At 48.0% G+C, this 16,355-nt stretch overlaps 2 protein-coding genes across 3 annotated transcripts; one reads left to right on the forward strand and one right to left on the reverse strand.

Moving 5' to 3' along the window:
• Positions 1–180: 180 nt before the first annotated feature.
• Positions 181–13,059, forward strand: map3k9 (mitogen-activated protein kinase kinase kinase 9). Of its 2 annotated transcripts, none has more exons than XM_062469353.1 (11): positions 181–893; positions 2,274–2,687; positions 4,682–4,862; positions 5,704–5,852; positions 6,424–6,599; positions 6,855–7,095; positions 8,412–8,537; positions 8,753–8,897; positions 9,139–9,251; positions 9,356–10,123; positions 10,233–13,059. In XM_062469353.1, the coding sequence occupies exons 1-11, from the start codon at positions 503–505 to the stop codon at positions 10,688–10,690; spliced, it is 3,162 nt and encodes a 1,053-aa protein (XP_062325337.1). In that variant the 5' UTR covers positions 181–502; the 3' UTR covers positions 10,691–13,059. The 2 variants fall into 2 exon arrangements, with proteins under 2 accessions (XP_062325337.1, XP_062325338.1); XM_062469354.1 differs by having other exon boundaries at positions 9,199–9,251.
• LOC134026519 (tetratricopeptide repeat protein 9A) lies at positions 12,583–15,190 on the reverse strand. Its single transcript, XM_062469355.1, has 3 exons — positions 14,487–15,190; positions 13,783–13,965; positions 12,583–13,421 (listed from the first exon to the last, which is right to left on the reverse strand). Exons 1-3 carry the CDS (start codon positions 14,935–14,937, stop codon positions 13,339–13,341), a joined length of 717 nt encoding a protein of 238 aa, XP_062325339.1. The 5' UTR covers positions 14,938–15,190; the 3' UTR covers positions 12,583–13,338.
• Positions 15,191–16,355: the final 1,165 nt, after the last annotated feature.

Consider the following 16,355-nt stretch of genomic DNA (forward strand, 5'->3'; position numbering starts at 1 on the left):
TTGTTCCTATACGTGTATTGACTATCAATCTGCGTCTTAATACGTGACCGTTTCTGTCGAGTAAAGAACAATGCGTTCCAGGGAGAATCTCCTCAGAGCGAGGCCTGAAGCTGAAAGGACACAGAATAGCGCACATATGTGACGGATGTAGTGGTGCGCCAATCATAGACGGAGAGCGATTCGTTTGTTGGCACAATTGGCTCTTTAGAATAAGCGAGAGTGATTTTGCGCACAGGGATTTCTGGAGCCATGGGTGGAAGTGCGATGGGGCGGATAAAAGAAAATATTAGTGTTCTCAAATTGGGAAATTTTAGTAATTTTAATGTAGGCCTGCACCTGAGATACGACGGGACGATGTTGCTATCCACATTGTAGGATTAGCCGCTACTTAGAGCTCTCGGTTGAAGAGACAGCTTTGTAAGAAGGGTGCTCGGACCCTCGCGCTCCGAGTCAGGTGCACGAGCCTGCACAGTGATCCAAGTCGCACCTATGGATCGCTTCAATGGATGTCTTCAAACCCGCTTTTGACAACAGTTTAAGTCCCAAGGTGTGCGTCTCTCCGTCCAATGGAACAGAACCGGAGGTTGTTTGCTGGCCAGCACCAGAGCATTGCATTTCGGCTACAGGAACGGTTGCGTCTGGCTACTGGACCGCCGTCTTTGACTATGAGGCCAGTGCAGAGGATGAGCTCAGTTTACGAAAGGGGGACTTGGTGGAGGTCTTGTCGAAAGACTCTTTAGTTTCTGGAGATGAGGGCTGGTGGACTGGGGTGATAGAGGACCGGGTTGGCATTTTCCCCAGTAATTACGTTAGTAGTGGGAATGGCATCTCGGAGAAAATACGGGACACCACCGAAGAGGAATACTCCGAGTACTCGGTCCCACCGCTGCACCGTGAGTATCTTATTGTGCTGTATACCGGAGCTATGCTCATAAGTGTCCATCTTTTTCATATCAGCCGGGAACACTCCCTCCCCAGTTCTGCAATGTCATTCTTCACAGACGCAGTGCATTTTGGTATTGGAGTCGAGGCCTGTTCCTAAAGATTACCCCGTACAGGCTGTGAGAGCATCCTTATTCTCCAGATGGTTTTGATCTGCCAAGGTGACAGGGAGGACCCTGTCTGGCGGATTCGGGTTGCTCTCTACCACTGCTTTCTTGATTTTTGTTACCCATTGTGCTGGCGTTGCAGCAGCACCGCCACAAATTAGCAGCAACAGAAACGGTTTCATTCTGTGCGCATCGAATGATTTTGATTGGAGTCCTGTAACAGATAGGAAATCAATGAACTGCCTGGGAACACAGCGGGCCTGCTCCGTTCTGTGTACAGGAATGCGTTGCCATCGCCGTGGCTGCCGGCCAGGTGTAATCCTATTCCTTGCCATGTTGAGCATCATCCTCGTCCATTCTAAATTTTCGTTTGCTCCATGGTCCATGCAAATCATTGCTCAGAAGCACTTTTAACAATTTAACTGACATAACATTTATTTGATGAAAAGCAAGTATGATCACTCATTGTGCTGATGATCCTTTAAATCATGGTCGAGTACAACACCCAAGAATCATAACCACCTAACACAAATACAGCCAGTCTTCCGTGTCTGTAAATACCACCAAGGAAGAACGGTTCATTGTTGCGGAGACTGATTTGCACACAGGAAGACAGGGCAGGTCGGGGGTCTGGGGGCTCGTCATGAGCTTGTTTGGGTGCTGAGAACCAGCCTCCCCTCCACCATCAGAACGTCCTGCTCAGGGCCACTGGCCTACTTTAACACTCCACCTGAAATATTCATCAAGGTCGGGCTGCTAGACTGTTATCAATTCACCACGGGAATGTTTGCCATCACAGTCCCCCTTTCTTGGATACATATTGTAAATGTATGAAAATATCATAAATATGCATTACAATTCCATGAATATGCATGAAAAGATAATGAATGGACCCCCCCCCCCCCACACACACACACACACAGATAATTACCTCTCCTCTCTCTGTGTTCCGGTTTTCTAATTGTTAAAGAAATTACATAGATGAGAAAATAGAAGGTAGTCTGACTCGCTTCTTTTGTTGTTGTTTTTTGGGCGGTCCTCTCCTGCCCATTCTTTTCTGTGTCGCCCTCTCACACCCCACTTCCAGATCTTTCCTGTCTCCCCCCTAACACCCCGGTCCCCTAGTCTAAAACTATGATAACATTTATTGTTCCATCGTGCAAATCATCGCTCCACCATCTCTCTCCTGCCCCCCCTAACCCTCTGAACCCTCTGGCCCCTCAGTGTTGGAGATCGACTTCTCCGAGCTGGCCCTGGAGGAGATCATCGGGGTGGGGGGCTTCGGGAAGGTGTACCGTGCCATCTGGCGCGGCGCCGAGGTGGCGGTGAAGGCGGCCCGCCGCGACCCGGACGAGGAGGCAGGCCAGACCCTGGAGAGCGTGCGACAGGAGGCCAAGCTGTTCGCCATGCTGTGCCACCCCAACATCATGGCCCTGCTGGGTGTCTGCCTGCAGGAACCACACCTCTGCCTGGTGATGGAGTTCGCCCGGGGCGGGCCCCTGAACCGGGCCCTCTCGGGGAAGAGGATCCCCCCCTGCACCCTGGTGGACTGGGCCGTGCAGATCGCCAGGGCCATGCACTACCTGCACTGCCAGGCCATCGTCCCCATCATACACAGAGACCTCAAGTCCAGCAACAGTAAGAGCACCTTTGTATTTGTTCCTATTCATTTAGCAGACGCTTGGATCCAGAAGCGATGTACGGGGGGGAATTTGAACCTGGGACCTCTTGATCTTCAGTCCAGTGCTCTACCACTGAGCAGTATCCATTTTTAGCTTGTCATACATGGTACAGGGGTAAGATTTCTGTGCTTCGCCGTAATGGAGCAGAGGGTGCGGCTCCGCCAGTGTGATGGGGGGCCCAGGGGCTCTGTGAGGCACGTGTTTGCATCAGAGTGCCCTGTCTGCTAGTGGCCCTATATTTTGACTGACTCAATGATGCCAAAGGATTGGTGATGTTAGTAGGTTGTATGTGGAATAGAGGAAGGTTGGAGGAAGTGTGTGTGTGTGTGTCTGTGTTTGTGGTGCGGGCGTAATCTGGCCTTTTCTCCTGCTGGTCACTTAAACCCCAAGCCTATTATCAAGGATTTGCCCAATGCTCTTCCCCAGTCATCTCATTGGATGCTCAAACCTCAAAAAGAGGCCATTCCTGGAATCCTATTGGATGCTCTGCACTGATCAGCTCGGCCCTTGACTGTGATTGGTTGCCTCAGGGTTTTAAGCCCATATACACGGCTAGCCATCATCAGCTCAGTGAATGTAGTCCAAACCCCACCTCGCTCTCTTCCAGTGTGGTGCAGTCAGGCTCGGTGGTTCTGTGGATTATAGATCTTGTTTCCTGGAGGGGCACTCCTCCACACGTGACATCACAGACAAACACTAGACTTGTGTCTAGTGATGTGTAGGTTGAAAACGGCAGCACACAGTACCCATAATGCACTACAACCCCTACGAAACAACCATGCCAATTTTAGACACTGCTGTCGAGTCACTGTCCCTATGGCTGTCTCCACATGTTGGTGCTTTCACTCTGGGGAGACAGACTCGCACTACGTCGCCCCTAACCAGCGTCTGATTTTTCTAAGGTTCAACCACAGTGTAAATCATAGCTCTGGGACATTTTTATATCTGGAGCAGGGCAGTATTTAGGTAATAATTATGTTGCTGTTGTTTTTTACTGTGGCCCCGAACTTCGGGTACCTCATTTTTAGTTACAGCCCTGATATTGAGCCACATGGCCCATAGATGAAGCGACTCTTGATGTGCTCCACAGCCCACTGACACACCCTCGCCACTGGGCACGGTCGCAGCAGATGGCTGAATTGGGAGAGCCTGGAGCTCTCTGTGTTTTTGTGTGTAGGTGGGCTTTGATGCTGTACATTAAGTTGGGTTTTGGGTTGTATTTTTAGAGGAGACAGAGCATGTGCCAATATTTCTCATTCGTTCGCTGTGTTCTGCTTGTATAAGTTTGGATGGGACTGACCCTTTAAAGGTTCTGGAAATCAAAATTCCAAAAATGGCAAAGAAATGTTGGGTTTTTGTTTGGGAGCATTGGATTTTAAAATCTCTGGTTTCATCTCTACCCTTCAGAGCTGAGGCCGTATATGGGACTGTGGTAAATTACTGTCTGACCCACACAGTCAAACTGTTTCCTGCCCCAAGGCAGGACTGTATGAAACAGATAGTTGAACCACAATCAGTCTCCACTCATTTGTGAAGTCATGTCTGAACAGAGCTCCAAACTACAAACAACTTTAACCAACGTCTGTGTTTTTCCTCTCTGATTCACACATTCTCACCCCATCTCTTTTGTCTTCCTCTTTTCTCTTTTCTCTGTTCTCTCTCCTTTCCTCCTCTGCTTCCCCCCTTCCTTTCACCATTTCCTCCTTCCACCATGCCCCATTTCCATTCTTCTATTTTCTGTTTTATTCATTTGATAATTTTGTTAACTTTGATTGGTGCACTCCTCCTCCTGATGCTTCCTGCATTTCAACCAATTCCGTTGACGGTGACCTCCATCCTTCTACATCCTTGCCAACCCGACTCCCCATGGCGCCCCCCCACGTTTGCCCCACCCTCCAACTCAACCCTCGTCCACTCCCCCCTCCACCGCCACACCATGTCCCCTTCTAGTCCTCATCCTGGAGAGAGTGGAGATGGAGGACCTCAGCAACAAGACCCTGAAGATCACAGACTTTGGGCTGGCGCGAGAGTGGCATCGCACCACCAAGATGAGCGCAGCGGGCACCTACGCCTGGATGGCCCCGGAGGTCATCCGCTCCTCCACCTTCTCCAAGGGGAGCGACGTGTGGAGGTGGGCGGAGCAGGAAGTGATGTGGCTGGACACCGCCCCCTGGTTGTTGTGTCAGAACTGGGGCTGAAATAATAAGTAATCCAGAAGGGTTTCCGTGTCCGAGACTTTTTATTAATTGATTGATCTTTCAGCATTATCAAAGGTTTCTTAAAAACACATTTCGCTTTTACAATCAAATCTATACTCATCTATACTACTTTCTGACTATATAATATTATACAGTATAATCAATATTGCGATGTAGAAAGTGTGGTTTGTGGCCATACTACTATACCATACTCCTGTTGAAACGTGAGGTCCAGAATGTGTCTGCCTGCTCTGTCACCAGGCTCTGTGGAAGCTTCTAACTGCTGTCAGGGTATTAAGCTCAGCTGCTTATGACTGAATGTGGGGTTTCCCTTTCCAAACGAGGATTAGGACGTGGAGGTTGATAGGCCTCAGGAAGTGAGGCACAACAGCCTCAGTCCCCAGCTGCTGTCTTGGGGATGCCAGTGTTTGAGGCGGTTGGGAGCGGGAGATGGAGGATAATTAGCTCTGTTTATTGGTAGAGTCATGGACGACATTGACAAGCAACGTGTTTGTGGCAGGCTTGGATGCATGTCTCCATGATCACTCAGCTATGACTGTTCCTACCTCTGTCCCCTCCCTTTTCCTTCTCTGTCTCGACCCTTTACTTTGAGTGAGAGAAAATCACTGAAGTTGCAATGCAAAACTGCTTTGATGATGACTGTCTCACAACAGTGAATTAGAATCACATTGTATCGTGTTCTGTCATTCTTTTCACGCTCCCTTTCTCTCCCTCCCTCCCTCTCCCTCTCTCTCTCTCTCTCTCTCTGAACAGCTATGGTGTGCTGCTGTGGGAGCTGCTTACGGGAGAGGTGCCGTTCCGAGGCATCGACGGTCTGGCCGTGGCGTACGGAGTGGCCATGAACAAGCTGGCCCTGCCGGTCCCCTCCACCTGCCCAGAGCCCTTCACACGCCTCATGGAAGGTAGGAACCGCATTTTTGGTACTTGAAGGAATTCCTTCAAGCACTGCCCTCCACCGTATTCACATAACAAGCGTTTTATCACCACAACCACAAAAAATACTGCTGTTAGAGGCACCTGGTGAGACACAACATCTCTCTCTGTCTTTTTAACATCTTTCTTGGCATCTTGGTTGTATTGTACAGATTAAGTAGGCGCACTGTGTAATTATGTTGGGAGACTATTGAATGAAATCACATAAGTGATTAACACAGTGAATTAATGAGTGAAATAGTAAAACTTAAGCAGTCTATTGTAGCTTAAGTGATATTTTGTCATCTGTCAACTGTCAGCCAATCAGCTTACTATCATATTTCAGTTGTCAAGCCAGTGTCTGAATAATTTCAGCCCTCTTCCAACTGGTTGTCATGGTGTTGCAGAATATCCCATGATTCCTCCTAGAGGCCATTATTGTGCCATGTCACTTTAAGTACTGCACTTCAAACAGGCCTTTTGAATAGCAGTTAACTCTACCACATGTACCACCATTTGTGTTAAAGTTCTCTAACAATCACTTGTTTTGCATTTCTCTAGACTGTTGGAACCCAGATCCTCATGATCGGCCACTGTTTACCAGTATTCTGGACCAGCTGACCACCATAGAGGAGTCAGGCTTCTTTGAGATGCCTGTGGAGTCGTTCCACTCTCTGCAGGATGACTGGAAAGTGGAGATCCAGGAGATGTTCGACCAGCTTAGGGTCAAGGAGAAGGTGAGGATCTCAGATTCCAGTCCTTCATCCATCCATCTCTCTGTCCATCCATCCATCTATTTATCCTTCTGTCTGTCCGTCCATCCATCTATTTATCCTTCTGTCTGTCTGTCTGTCCATCCATCTATTTCTCCATCTATCCATCTATGTATCCTTCTCTCCATCCATCCATCCACCATCCATCCACCCCCCCTCCACCCCGTGAGTGCTGCCTCAGCGTAACGCTCCACCTCTCCCGGGGGGGGGGGTCCCCAGGAGCTGCGTTCGTGGGAGGAGGAGCTGAGTCGGGCGGCCCTGCAGCAGAAGAGCCAGGAGGAGGACCTGCGGCGGCGCGAGCAGGAGCTGGCGGAGCGCGAGATCCACATCCTGGAGCGCGAGCTCAATGTCATCATCCACCAGCTATACCAGGAGAAGCCCCGCGTGGAGAGCAGGCAGGGCAAGTTCCGACGCAGTCGCCTCAAACTGAAGGACGGCAACCGGATCAGTCTGCCCTCAGGTGGGTCTCAGCGTCTACAGGTCCTGAGAGGTTTAGAGAGGTTGATGGGTTAGTTCTTTGTCATTATTATATTTTCTTGTTGATATTTTTTGGAGCTCACATAGGATTAGGATGTATTTGTTTAATGGAATAGGATAGACTGCTAGGAAACTATGAAGGGGAACAGGATCAAGAACGTCAATGTACTTGCACAAATGGCAAATAAACGTGGAAATTAAACATGAAACAAACTTCAGTTTGTAAAAAAAATAACCGTTTTTTTTCTACCTGAGATTTCAAGTTCAGGTTCAAGTCTTTTATTGTCAGATGCACAGAACAACACAGGGTCAGACTGGGCACTGAAATTCTTAGGACAAGACAACGCAAAGCAACCTGGCATAATATAACAAATAAGTACACAGAACATCGATTACATCTATGATAAGCAAAAATATAGTAAACCTCCTGATATACAATAATATACAATATTCAATACAGTATACTAAACCTCTAAATACACATAATACACATAATAACCTATACTAACCTTATAAACCTGTACTAACCTAAGACAAGTGAAGTACAATAGTGCAGTATTGCTGATAGTACAACCAGTAGCTGAAAGTGACAGTGTGTAAAGTGACTAGTGAGAAGTGTATCAGTGTCCATATCAATGTTTATTCAGAAGCCTGATGGCCCTTGGAAAGAAACTGTCGTCCAGTCTGCGTGTGCGAGACCAAATGCTTCGGTATCGCCTGCCAGAAGGCAACAGGGTAAAGAGAATGAATGATGGGTGGTAACAGTCTCTTAGGATCCTGCCTGCTTTCCTGAGGCATCGTCTGTGGTAGGTGTCTTGAAGGGCTGGGAGCTTCCTGCCGATGATGAACTCAGCAGACCGGACCACACTTCGTAGGGCCTTGCGGTCCCTGTCTGTGCAGCTCCCATACAACACTGTGATGCAGCCAGTCAGAATGCTCTCTATAGTGCATCTGTAGAAGTTAGTGAGGAGGACTGAGTCCATGCCAAACTTCTTCAGTCTCCTCAAGAAGAAGAGGCGTTTACAGGCCGCTTTGACCACCTTGGCTGTGTGAGCAGACCAGGTGAGATCATTGCTGATGTTCACCCTGAGGAACCTGAAGCAGCTGACCTTTTCCACTTCGGATCCGTTGACGTGAAGGGGTGCATGCTCCTCCTCCTGCCGCCTCCTATAGTCCACAATCATCTCCTTAGTCTTGTTGACATTGAGAGAGAGGTTATTGTCCTGAAACCAGATTTTACAGGTATGTTGAAGTCGTTTCATTGCAGAATTAAATAATTTCAGTATGTTCATATCTCAGATTTCCAGCACAAGATCACGGTGCAGGCCTCTCCATCACGGGACCACCGACGCAGGAGTCTCCTGGGGAGCAGCTCCAGCCCCCCCAACAGCCCCCCCATCCTGCCACGCCTACGGGCCATCCAGCGTAAGCCCCACCCCTGGGAACACATGAATCATCAGAAAACATGCTTTCATTGTCGAATTACAAAACCTATTTTGATAGTACATTTTTGTAACATTCTTACAAAAATTGGTTTCCTGCTGTGTTTATGTATTTCCTGCTGGTGTGTGATGCGTTTCCCGCCGGTGTGTCATGTGTTTCCTGCTGGCCTGTGATGCGTTTCCTGCCATGTGTTCCAGTCACTCCGGGGGAGGGGTGCAAGGTGTGGGGCTGCACCACGGGCCTACAACTAGAGGAGGAAGAGGACCGGAAGGGCTCACGGAGGAATCGTCACACACGCGTGTCTGGACCTCACTACCACCGGGAGCACAGCGCTGATGAGACGTGAGGCCGTGTGTGTGTGAATGTGTGTGTGCCTGTGTGTGTGAGTGCGTGTGTGTGTGAATGTGTGTGTGCCTGTGTGTGTGAGTGCGTGTGTGTGTGAGAGTGTGTCAAGGGAGGAGTTGGGATGGGGTAGTGGAGGTGCACATGTTTATGGAGGCGACAAAGTGTTGAAAAAGTCAATGTGTACATTACTGTGCATATACTGTAGTATGCAATAAGAATGTTCTCCCTCCACCGTCAGCATCAAGCCCCCTCAGGAGGGCAGCAGGCAACGTTCATGCAGCGCTCCTAACCTCCGCAGGTCACCCAGACACAGCCCTGCCGTACCCGGAGTGCCAAGCCTCACAGAGATGGGTGAGCATGATGAGCCATGACCCAAACCCAATGTACCTATGCCTGTGAATCCATCATTTGTTTGCCGTTATGATGCAACGTCGAGTAATGCTGTTCCCTTGCAGAGAACGAGGACTGCTGTTACACCGCCGAACCAGAAGGGGGAGGCTCTCCCGGCAAATCCTACCTCTGCATCCCCTTCCACAGGGAGGGGCACGCTGCTGACGGCGACGGGGAGGAGTACTGCCCCCGCAGTAACGCCCCGGACACGCCCCCCAGCAGGAAGAGCCCCAGTGGGGGCCGGCGCTCTGAGCTGGTGCTGCTGGGCTGCGGGGCTCTGCTGGCGGCAGTGGGGCTGGGCTTCAACATCCTGGCGGGGGCCCAGCCGGAGGAGAGCTCCAAGCCCCGCTGGGAGGGCTTTTTCCACCGGCCCGGGGGCCTGCGGAGGGTGGGCAGCTCCCCGACGCGCAGGCTGTTCAGGCGGGAGAGCCCCTTGAGGCTTCCTGCGGCCCCCCTACCAGAGCGCGGCCTCCCCTCCTCCCTCACGCTGCTGTCCCTGTCCTCCATGTCGGACTGTAACTCCACACGTTCCCTGCTGCGAGCGGACAGCGAGGAGCTGCTGGTCTACCGTCCAGCCTCCCCCCAGACTCTGGTCCAGCCTATACCCCAGCCTCAAGCCCAGCCCCAGCCAGCACCAATCAACCCCCTGGTCAACACCCACATAGAGAGCTTCAAGTGCCACCCCCGCCAGTCCCTGACCCCAACACACATCCCCTCCGCCCCCAGCTTCTCTCGCTGCCTGCACCGAACCCCCTCAGACGGGGCCATCAAGAAGGGCTGTCCCCCCCCACACCTGGCCCCTCTGCCTGTCAGAGTCACACTGGACAACACAGGTAGGTCCTCTGTTTTATATATAGAGCAATGGTATAGCTTTTATCTTTTGATACGCCATTTCGCTTTTGAGGTAATCCACAGCTGTTTTTCCCTCTTCTGGCTGAACAGCTGGTTTCAGATGTTTGAGAGATGACACGTCTGAGGTTCCCCGGCTGCCTGATCCCAACCTCGTGTTTCCCCCCACACCCCGCCGTCGCTGTGCCCCCGAGCGCCCCAAAACGCTGGACTTCCTGTCTCGGCCACGCCCCTCGCCCCGGGCGCGTGGCGACATGTTTTGGGGCGACACACCAGGCGGGAGGGTCCGGTTGAGCGGACAGGGCAGTGGAGAATCCCCTGCCCACACCTCCAGCACAGAGACCCCCCCCACGGTGGAGTTCGGGGGAGGCGTGGTGCCCCCCACGCCCCTGGAGGCGCCCACCCCCTGCTCCCCCCGGAGGAGCGCCAACCTGCTGGACAAGCGAGACGAGGTACAGTCCCGGGACAGTACCCTCCCCCTCTGCAGGCCTGAGGCCGGCTACCCCCAACACTCACCCTATAACCGGTACAAGCCTGGGTTCTGGTCCTAGCTAGGCCGCCTCCTCCCTCAGCCCCCCTGTGGAGCACCGTGGTCACAGCACCTCCAGTGAGATGAGTGTGCCCACTGCTAGGCTTGGAATGCATCAGAATGATCCTCTTATTTTGCCTGATTAGATCTTAGTCTCGTGCACAGGTGCCCTTGTCATTTGTCATCTGTCATTTAAAGGCTTCAGTTCCTCCTGTATGGCAACAGAAGGGGAAAGTGTTGGCTGGGATAGTGCTTCACTGAGGTATTCTTAAGTCCACAGTTTTTAATTTAAGAGTTCAAGATTGTGCATTTTAACAAGTGCACTTTTGGACAGCATTTTGAATGTAAAGCTTTATTTATTTAGGTTGACCATTTCTCCCTCGCAGTTGAGTATGGCATACTGCACTTTTTACTCATTGAGAATTATTTTGATTCTGCAGACTGAAACATTTCTTTTGTGATTTATTTGTATGTCACTTGAATGTCCTTTTGCTTAATGTTGGCTGCCAGGGCAGCAGTCGGAGCTGTTTTGTATTATTCACAATGTCGTCACCCAACACATGTAACCAACATTGTACAGAAGCACCTCACTAAGCATCAACTAGGGTACCCACAAACCATCATGCTTCTCAGAGAAACCAGTCCACGTTGTCTAATATTGCAAAACATCCCCATGATGTGTGCAGGTTTTGATGTCTTAACAAAAACATGTTTAATTACTCTGTAGATTATCTGCTTCAGAATTGGAAATTGGATTCACTGTGTGTATTGTGTGAGCAATGGAGTGCATGAGTTTTAATTAATTGTACTGTATGAAACAGGCCCAGGAGGCATGTGAAAGTATTTGTTGTTGTTGATTATGTATATTTATTTATTTATTTGATTGTGTATTTATTTTGTTTTATATATGTTTTGTGCTGCTCTACATTTCTATTCTCTTATTGTGAACATGTGGCCCTTAATGGTGCACCTGTGCTACTGTGTTTAACGCACAGGTGCACTTGTCCAGCTGACTGGCTTCTACTCAGCACACAGTTTTAACTCAGCCTGTTTAAAGGCCCCCCAGGTTATTTACGTTGTGTTTGCAGCACTCTTCAAATCATTTTGAGTCCATTTCTCCACAAGATAAGCTACAGTGCATCGCTCCAACTATATTGACACTGTTATGAATCATTTACAACGTTGAAGCCTAGAAGCTTCCTCCTCCTCAGCTGTCCGGACAGGTTCGCATCATGGAGATGCGCACACAGCCCGCCTGAGCACTGTCTAACGTGTTAGTCTCTCCTACCGGGAAAAATTGGTCCTCCTTGAAGTTTACTAATTTCAAGTGTTAAATACTCCAAATGTGCTTTCGTTGAGAGGTGACAGTGTGGGGAATGTAAATATGGACTGCTCTATATTAGAAACAAGGGTGCTATTCATCTATAACTAATGCACTCTACTGTATCTTCCATTGACACTAAAACTGACACCGTGACCACAATATTGATGCTGTGGATGGACTAGGTTTCTGGTCCAAAACAGAGGGACCGATCTGTATTAGCACTAGAGAACACTGACTTGAGTAAAATCGTGGTTAACAATTCAACTGTGCTGAAGTGCTGTACTTTGGAATTTTGCTTCATGAAAACCAAATGATCTGTGAGTGAATTTTGAATGGAGTGAGCTGTATCGTGGTTTCATGTTTTCCCACTCACCGACTCGATGGTTTCTCTACCGGCTGTGTGATGTTCACCTCATTGTTTCAGGTCACCATCAACCCCTACAGCAGAATGGGTCATAGTCACCATGACATCCAAAAAAAGAGAAGGATCCTTCACACCTGCTCTTTGACTGTGCATTAAGTCAGACTGTTCTCATAGTGTGAATCAAAAACAGGGACACAATGAAATTTGATCAAAAACCTCACTCCACAAGATGTCCCTTTCAATCACTTGACACGTTTATTACACATATACTTACAGTTAACACAGTTTATGCAAAGACTCTGGATGACATGCCCCTGTTAGCATTCATAAAGAAGACAGGCTATTTCACAATAAAATCAGTTATCTTACCATTTTAAAAGGTATTTACATCTTTGTTATATTCTCCTTTTGGACGTTATAACAGACTATGTAAAACGTAAACATGTGCTTGGGTTTGTAATTTATATACTCTCAATTGTGTTCAACACACCTTATATAACACTAGGCGAGTGTGAGGTCGTCTAACAGTGATTCCATGCTGTTACAAAGACATCTTGTGCGAGGGTAGAAGCTAACCCAGCCAGTTACAGTCGCACAGACACATGCTTCATCAACTCATGTCTCCATCACTGCTGGCCTGTGCAATGTTTTGACTGGCAGTGCAAAGCCATCTCACACCACACTGAACAACACTGTAATGGTATTTTCATCAAAAATACTCGTAAGGGTCTGACAGCACCAACACGTATATGTTTGTATGTTTTGTAAAAAAAACTAAACAGCTTTTACATGGATGACCTTCAGAAGCATACGTGTACACTGGGAAATCACATGACTGGCGACGAGATGGGTGAACGTGACGGTGCGAGGCTGAAGCAGCCAGCCTCTACCAGCAGGCTTCTGAGGAGTCGGGAAGAGGGTCTGGAGCAGGAACTGGGGGAGGTGGAAGGCAGGCCGCAGCAGTCTGGAGACAGGGAGAGTTTTAAGTGGCCTCTTTCTTCTCCCTCTGAGCGTTCCGACGGATCTTCATCTCGGTCAGCTGGATGTAGCGGATGACATTGGTGTCTGGGGAGGAAGCACAGGGAGCGCCTTGACACAGTGGACATACGTCCCTTCAGCATTTTGTGGAGGCGTGTGTAATTGATCTGAATTCAGATTGAATTGAAGAAAGACGTCGAAAATCTCTTAAATCTTAAATCAGATTCAATGTGATACACCTATGGTGATGTGGGCATATATATTTTTATAAAGATTAAATCATCTTAATTCACATTAAATATAAGGATGCCCAGGAAGAAACTCAAACTTAATTTTGATTGGATGTAACAATGCAGTGAAACAGACATATATTTGTATTCAGATAAACTCATTTTTATCCAGATTAAATCATCTCAATCCAGATTAAATGTGAGGATGCACAGCTCACCTGAGGGCTGCTGCTTGTGTGACTCGTTGAGGTAGTGGAGCGCCTTGTGAAAGTCTCCCAGGTGGTAGTAGGCCACACCGGAGCGGTACAGGGCTTTGAAGTTCTCCCCCTCCTTACACAGCACCTTAAGACAGTACTCCTTCACACGCTCATAGTTCACCAGCTCCATTTGCAACAGGCAGGCTTGAAGAGGAGAACAACAATTAGCTAAACAAGGAATAGGAAGCTAAACAATGGATATGACTAACTCAACTAGCTAAACATGGGATAGGACTAGCACACTAGCCAAACTAGGCAGATGTGTAACAGCACAGTTGAAGAACATTGGAGTTTAAAAAATCCTAGCAAATCCTGCTAAATGAAAACATTTAATTAAACAAGCCAACTACATGTGTATAATGACTACACTTGTCTGTGTCCGGCAGGGTATTCCTGGGTATTTGTTATTTAAGATATCAACACTGTCACTGAGAATCAGCATGGTTGTGGGGGATGATGTCTGTGACTCAGCCATGAATAAACCATCAACACGGACTTCATGGCTTGAGATGCTCTCAGCCCTCTCCCTCTCCCTCTCTCTGTGTCTCACTCTCAGTAGTACTCTCTGTTTCTGACTCAGTCTACTACTCTCTCTCTCGCTCTCTCTCTGACTCATTCCAGTACTTTCAAATGAAAGGAAAAATGATGGCCTTTGATGAGCCTACCTGCCAGACTGTTGTAACACTCCAGCTCGGCATTCTCCATCGCGCCTTTCTGCTCGTCTGTCAGGGTGGATTTGCTGATAGTCAGGAGAACTGGTGAGGGCGATTTAGAGCTGGCATCGGGGTCTCCCAGTACCCTACACACACCTTTCATCTCTAATAATGCGCGATGGTATTTGCCAATCGCCTCCCGATACTTCTTATCCTTGTAACACTGAGTGCCTTGGGTCTTGAAGTCGAGCGCGCGTCGCACAGCATCCGCAGGTTCGGAATGCGCTGGCTTATTCACCACCGAACCTCCATGATGTCTGCTGTGATACTGCTGGTATCGTGCATCTCTGGTCCGGCTGCTGGGAGGATGAACGCACTGCTGGATCCGCTGGGCACCACTGCTGCTGCCTATGTTGAGGCCGCCTGTGCCACCATCAACTCTATCAGTCTGACTCAAACTCATCTTGAGAATGAAATAATAACACGTAGTCTATAGTCGACGTTCTTCACAGCTGTCTTTTTGTCTGATTAATACACCAAATTATTAGATATTCAGCGCCACATGCTCGGTTTTGCTGCTGCTTTCGTGTGTCTGCTATTCCGTCTACTGACAGTGTCGCAACAGAGTCGTCAGCGCGCAAGCTTAGTGCCCGCTTAGATTCTCGCGTACTTCCAGCGTTTTATCGTGACCCTCGGTTGGGCGTTCATACAAGAAACTCTCTAAATCTATGTGTTCAGACAAATCCTTGAGCAAGCAATTTATCTCACTACGAGGAATGCGATCTATACTGTTAAATCTGATAGCAACATCTTTATCTCCCAGTTGTGCAGCCAACTGCCTCCGCATAGACTAAATAATAACGCAGGCAGTTGGGACTCTTTGATGCGCGTGCCTGTCCTCCAAATAACAGGGTCCCAGTCCTAATGCCAGGTGGTTATGATGTCATTTGAAGCAGAGTTCACATTACTGTTTGATCTTCAGGTTATTTAAGGTTAGGCTACATTGAACACAAGTAAAGGTTCATTTGAATACCATTGCTATGACATAAAGGAATTTTGAGTAGCGATTAACACTTCGTCAAGCTTGCGGCTATTCCTGCAATTTCACACGCTGTGTCCACATTGGTTGCAATCTCAAAATAAACAGGGAAAGAATGCCAGCTGTTTCAGGGTGTGCCTTGAGTTGGGATTCCAGTTCATAATATATTGTAAATTTTTGTTTGTTGAATGGTCTCTTTGTGTGTAATAAATGCTGACTGTATTTGATGCAATTAAACTAAATAGTTAGAAAAAGCACAAAATTACCCAGATACTATAGTCTCTATTGAATTTGTTTGATAGGCTATCTCTTAATAATCTTGCATAGGTCATGTGTTGTGCACCTCTCTCTCTCTCTCTCTCTCTCTCTCTCTCTCTCTCTCTCTCTCTCTCTCTCTCTCTCTCTCTGTCTCGCTCTCTCTCTCTCTCTCTCTCTCTCTCTCCTCTCTCTCTTTCTCTTGCTCTCCCTCTTTAAGGAATCGTTGGTGTAACATAGCCTACTGTTTTTGCGAGAATGTCAGTGAAAATATTAAATCTGGCTACAGAAACAAATTTAATCGAAATTTCTACTACTTGTTTTTCCCATTAAAAAGTAGGCTATTCACACAGAGACCACACTGATGTTATGGGAGACAACCGGCAGGGGGCATGATTAGACTTATTCCGTCACATTCCTCTCACAGTCTGACTAGCAAGACATTATATGCGAGAAAATTATATAAATATCATACCATTACCAAAAAAAAAAAACTGGATAGCACAGTTTTTTATTATTTTATTTTATATTTTTAAATTCACTTTTTTTATGAGGAGAATGTTTTAGTTTTTTGTTAAATTAAAAAC

Source organism: Osmerus eperlanus, chromosome 9 (assembly GCF_963692335.1).
Source record: "Osmerus eperlanus chromosome 9, fOsmEpe2.1, whole genome shotgun sequence".
In the NCBI taxonomy this organism is placed as follows: domain Eukaryota; kingdom Metazoa; phylum Chordata; class Actinopteri; order Osmeriformes; family Osmeridae; genus Osmerus; species Osmerus eperlanus.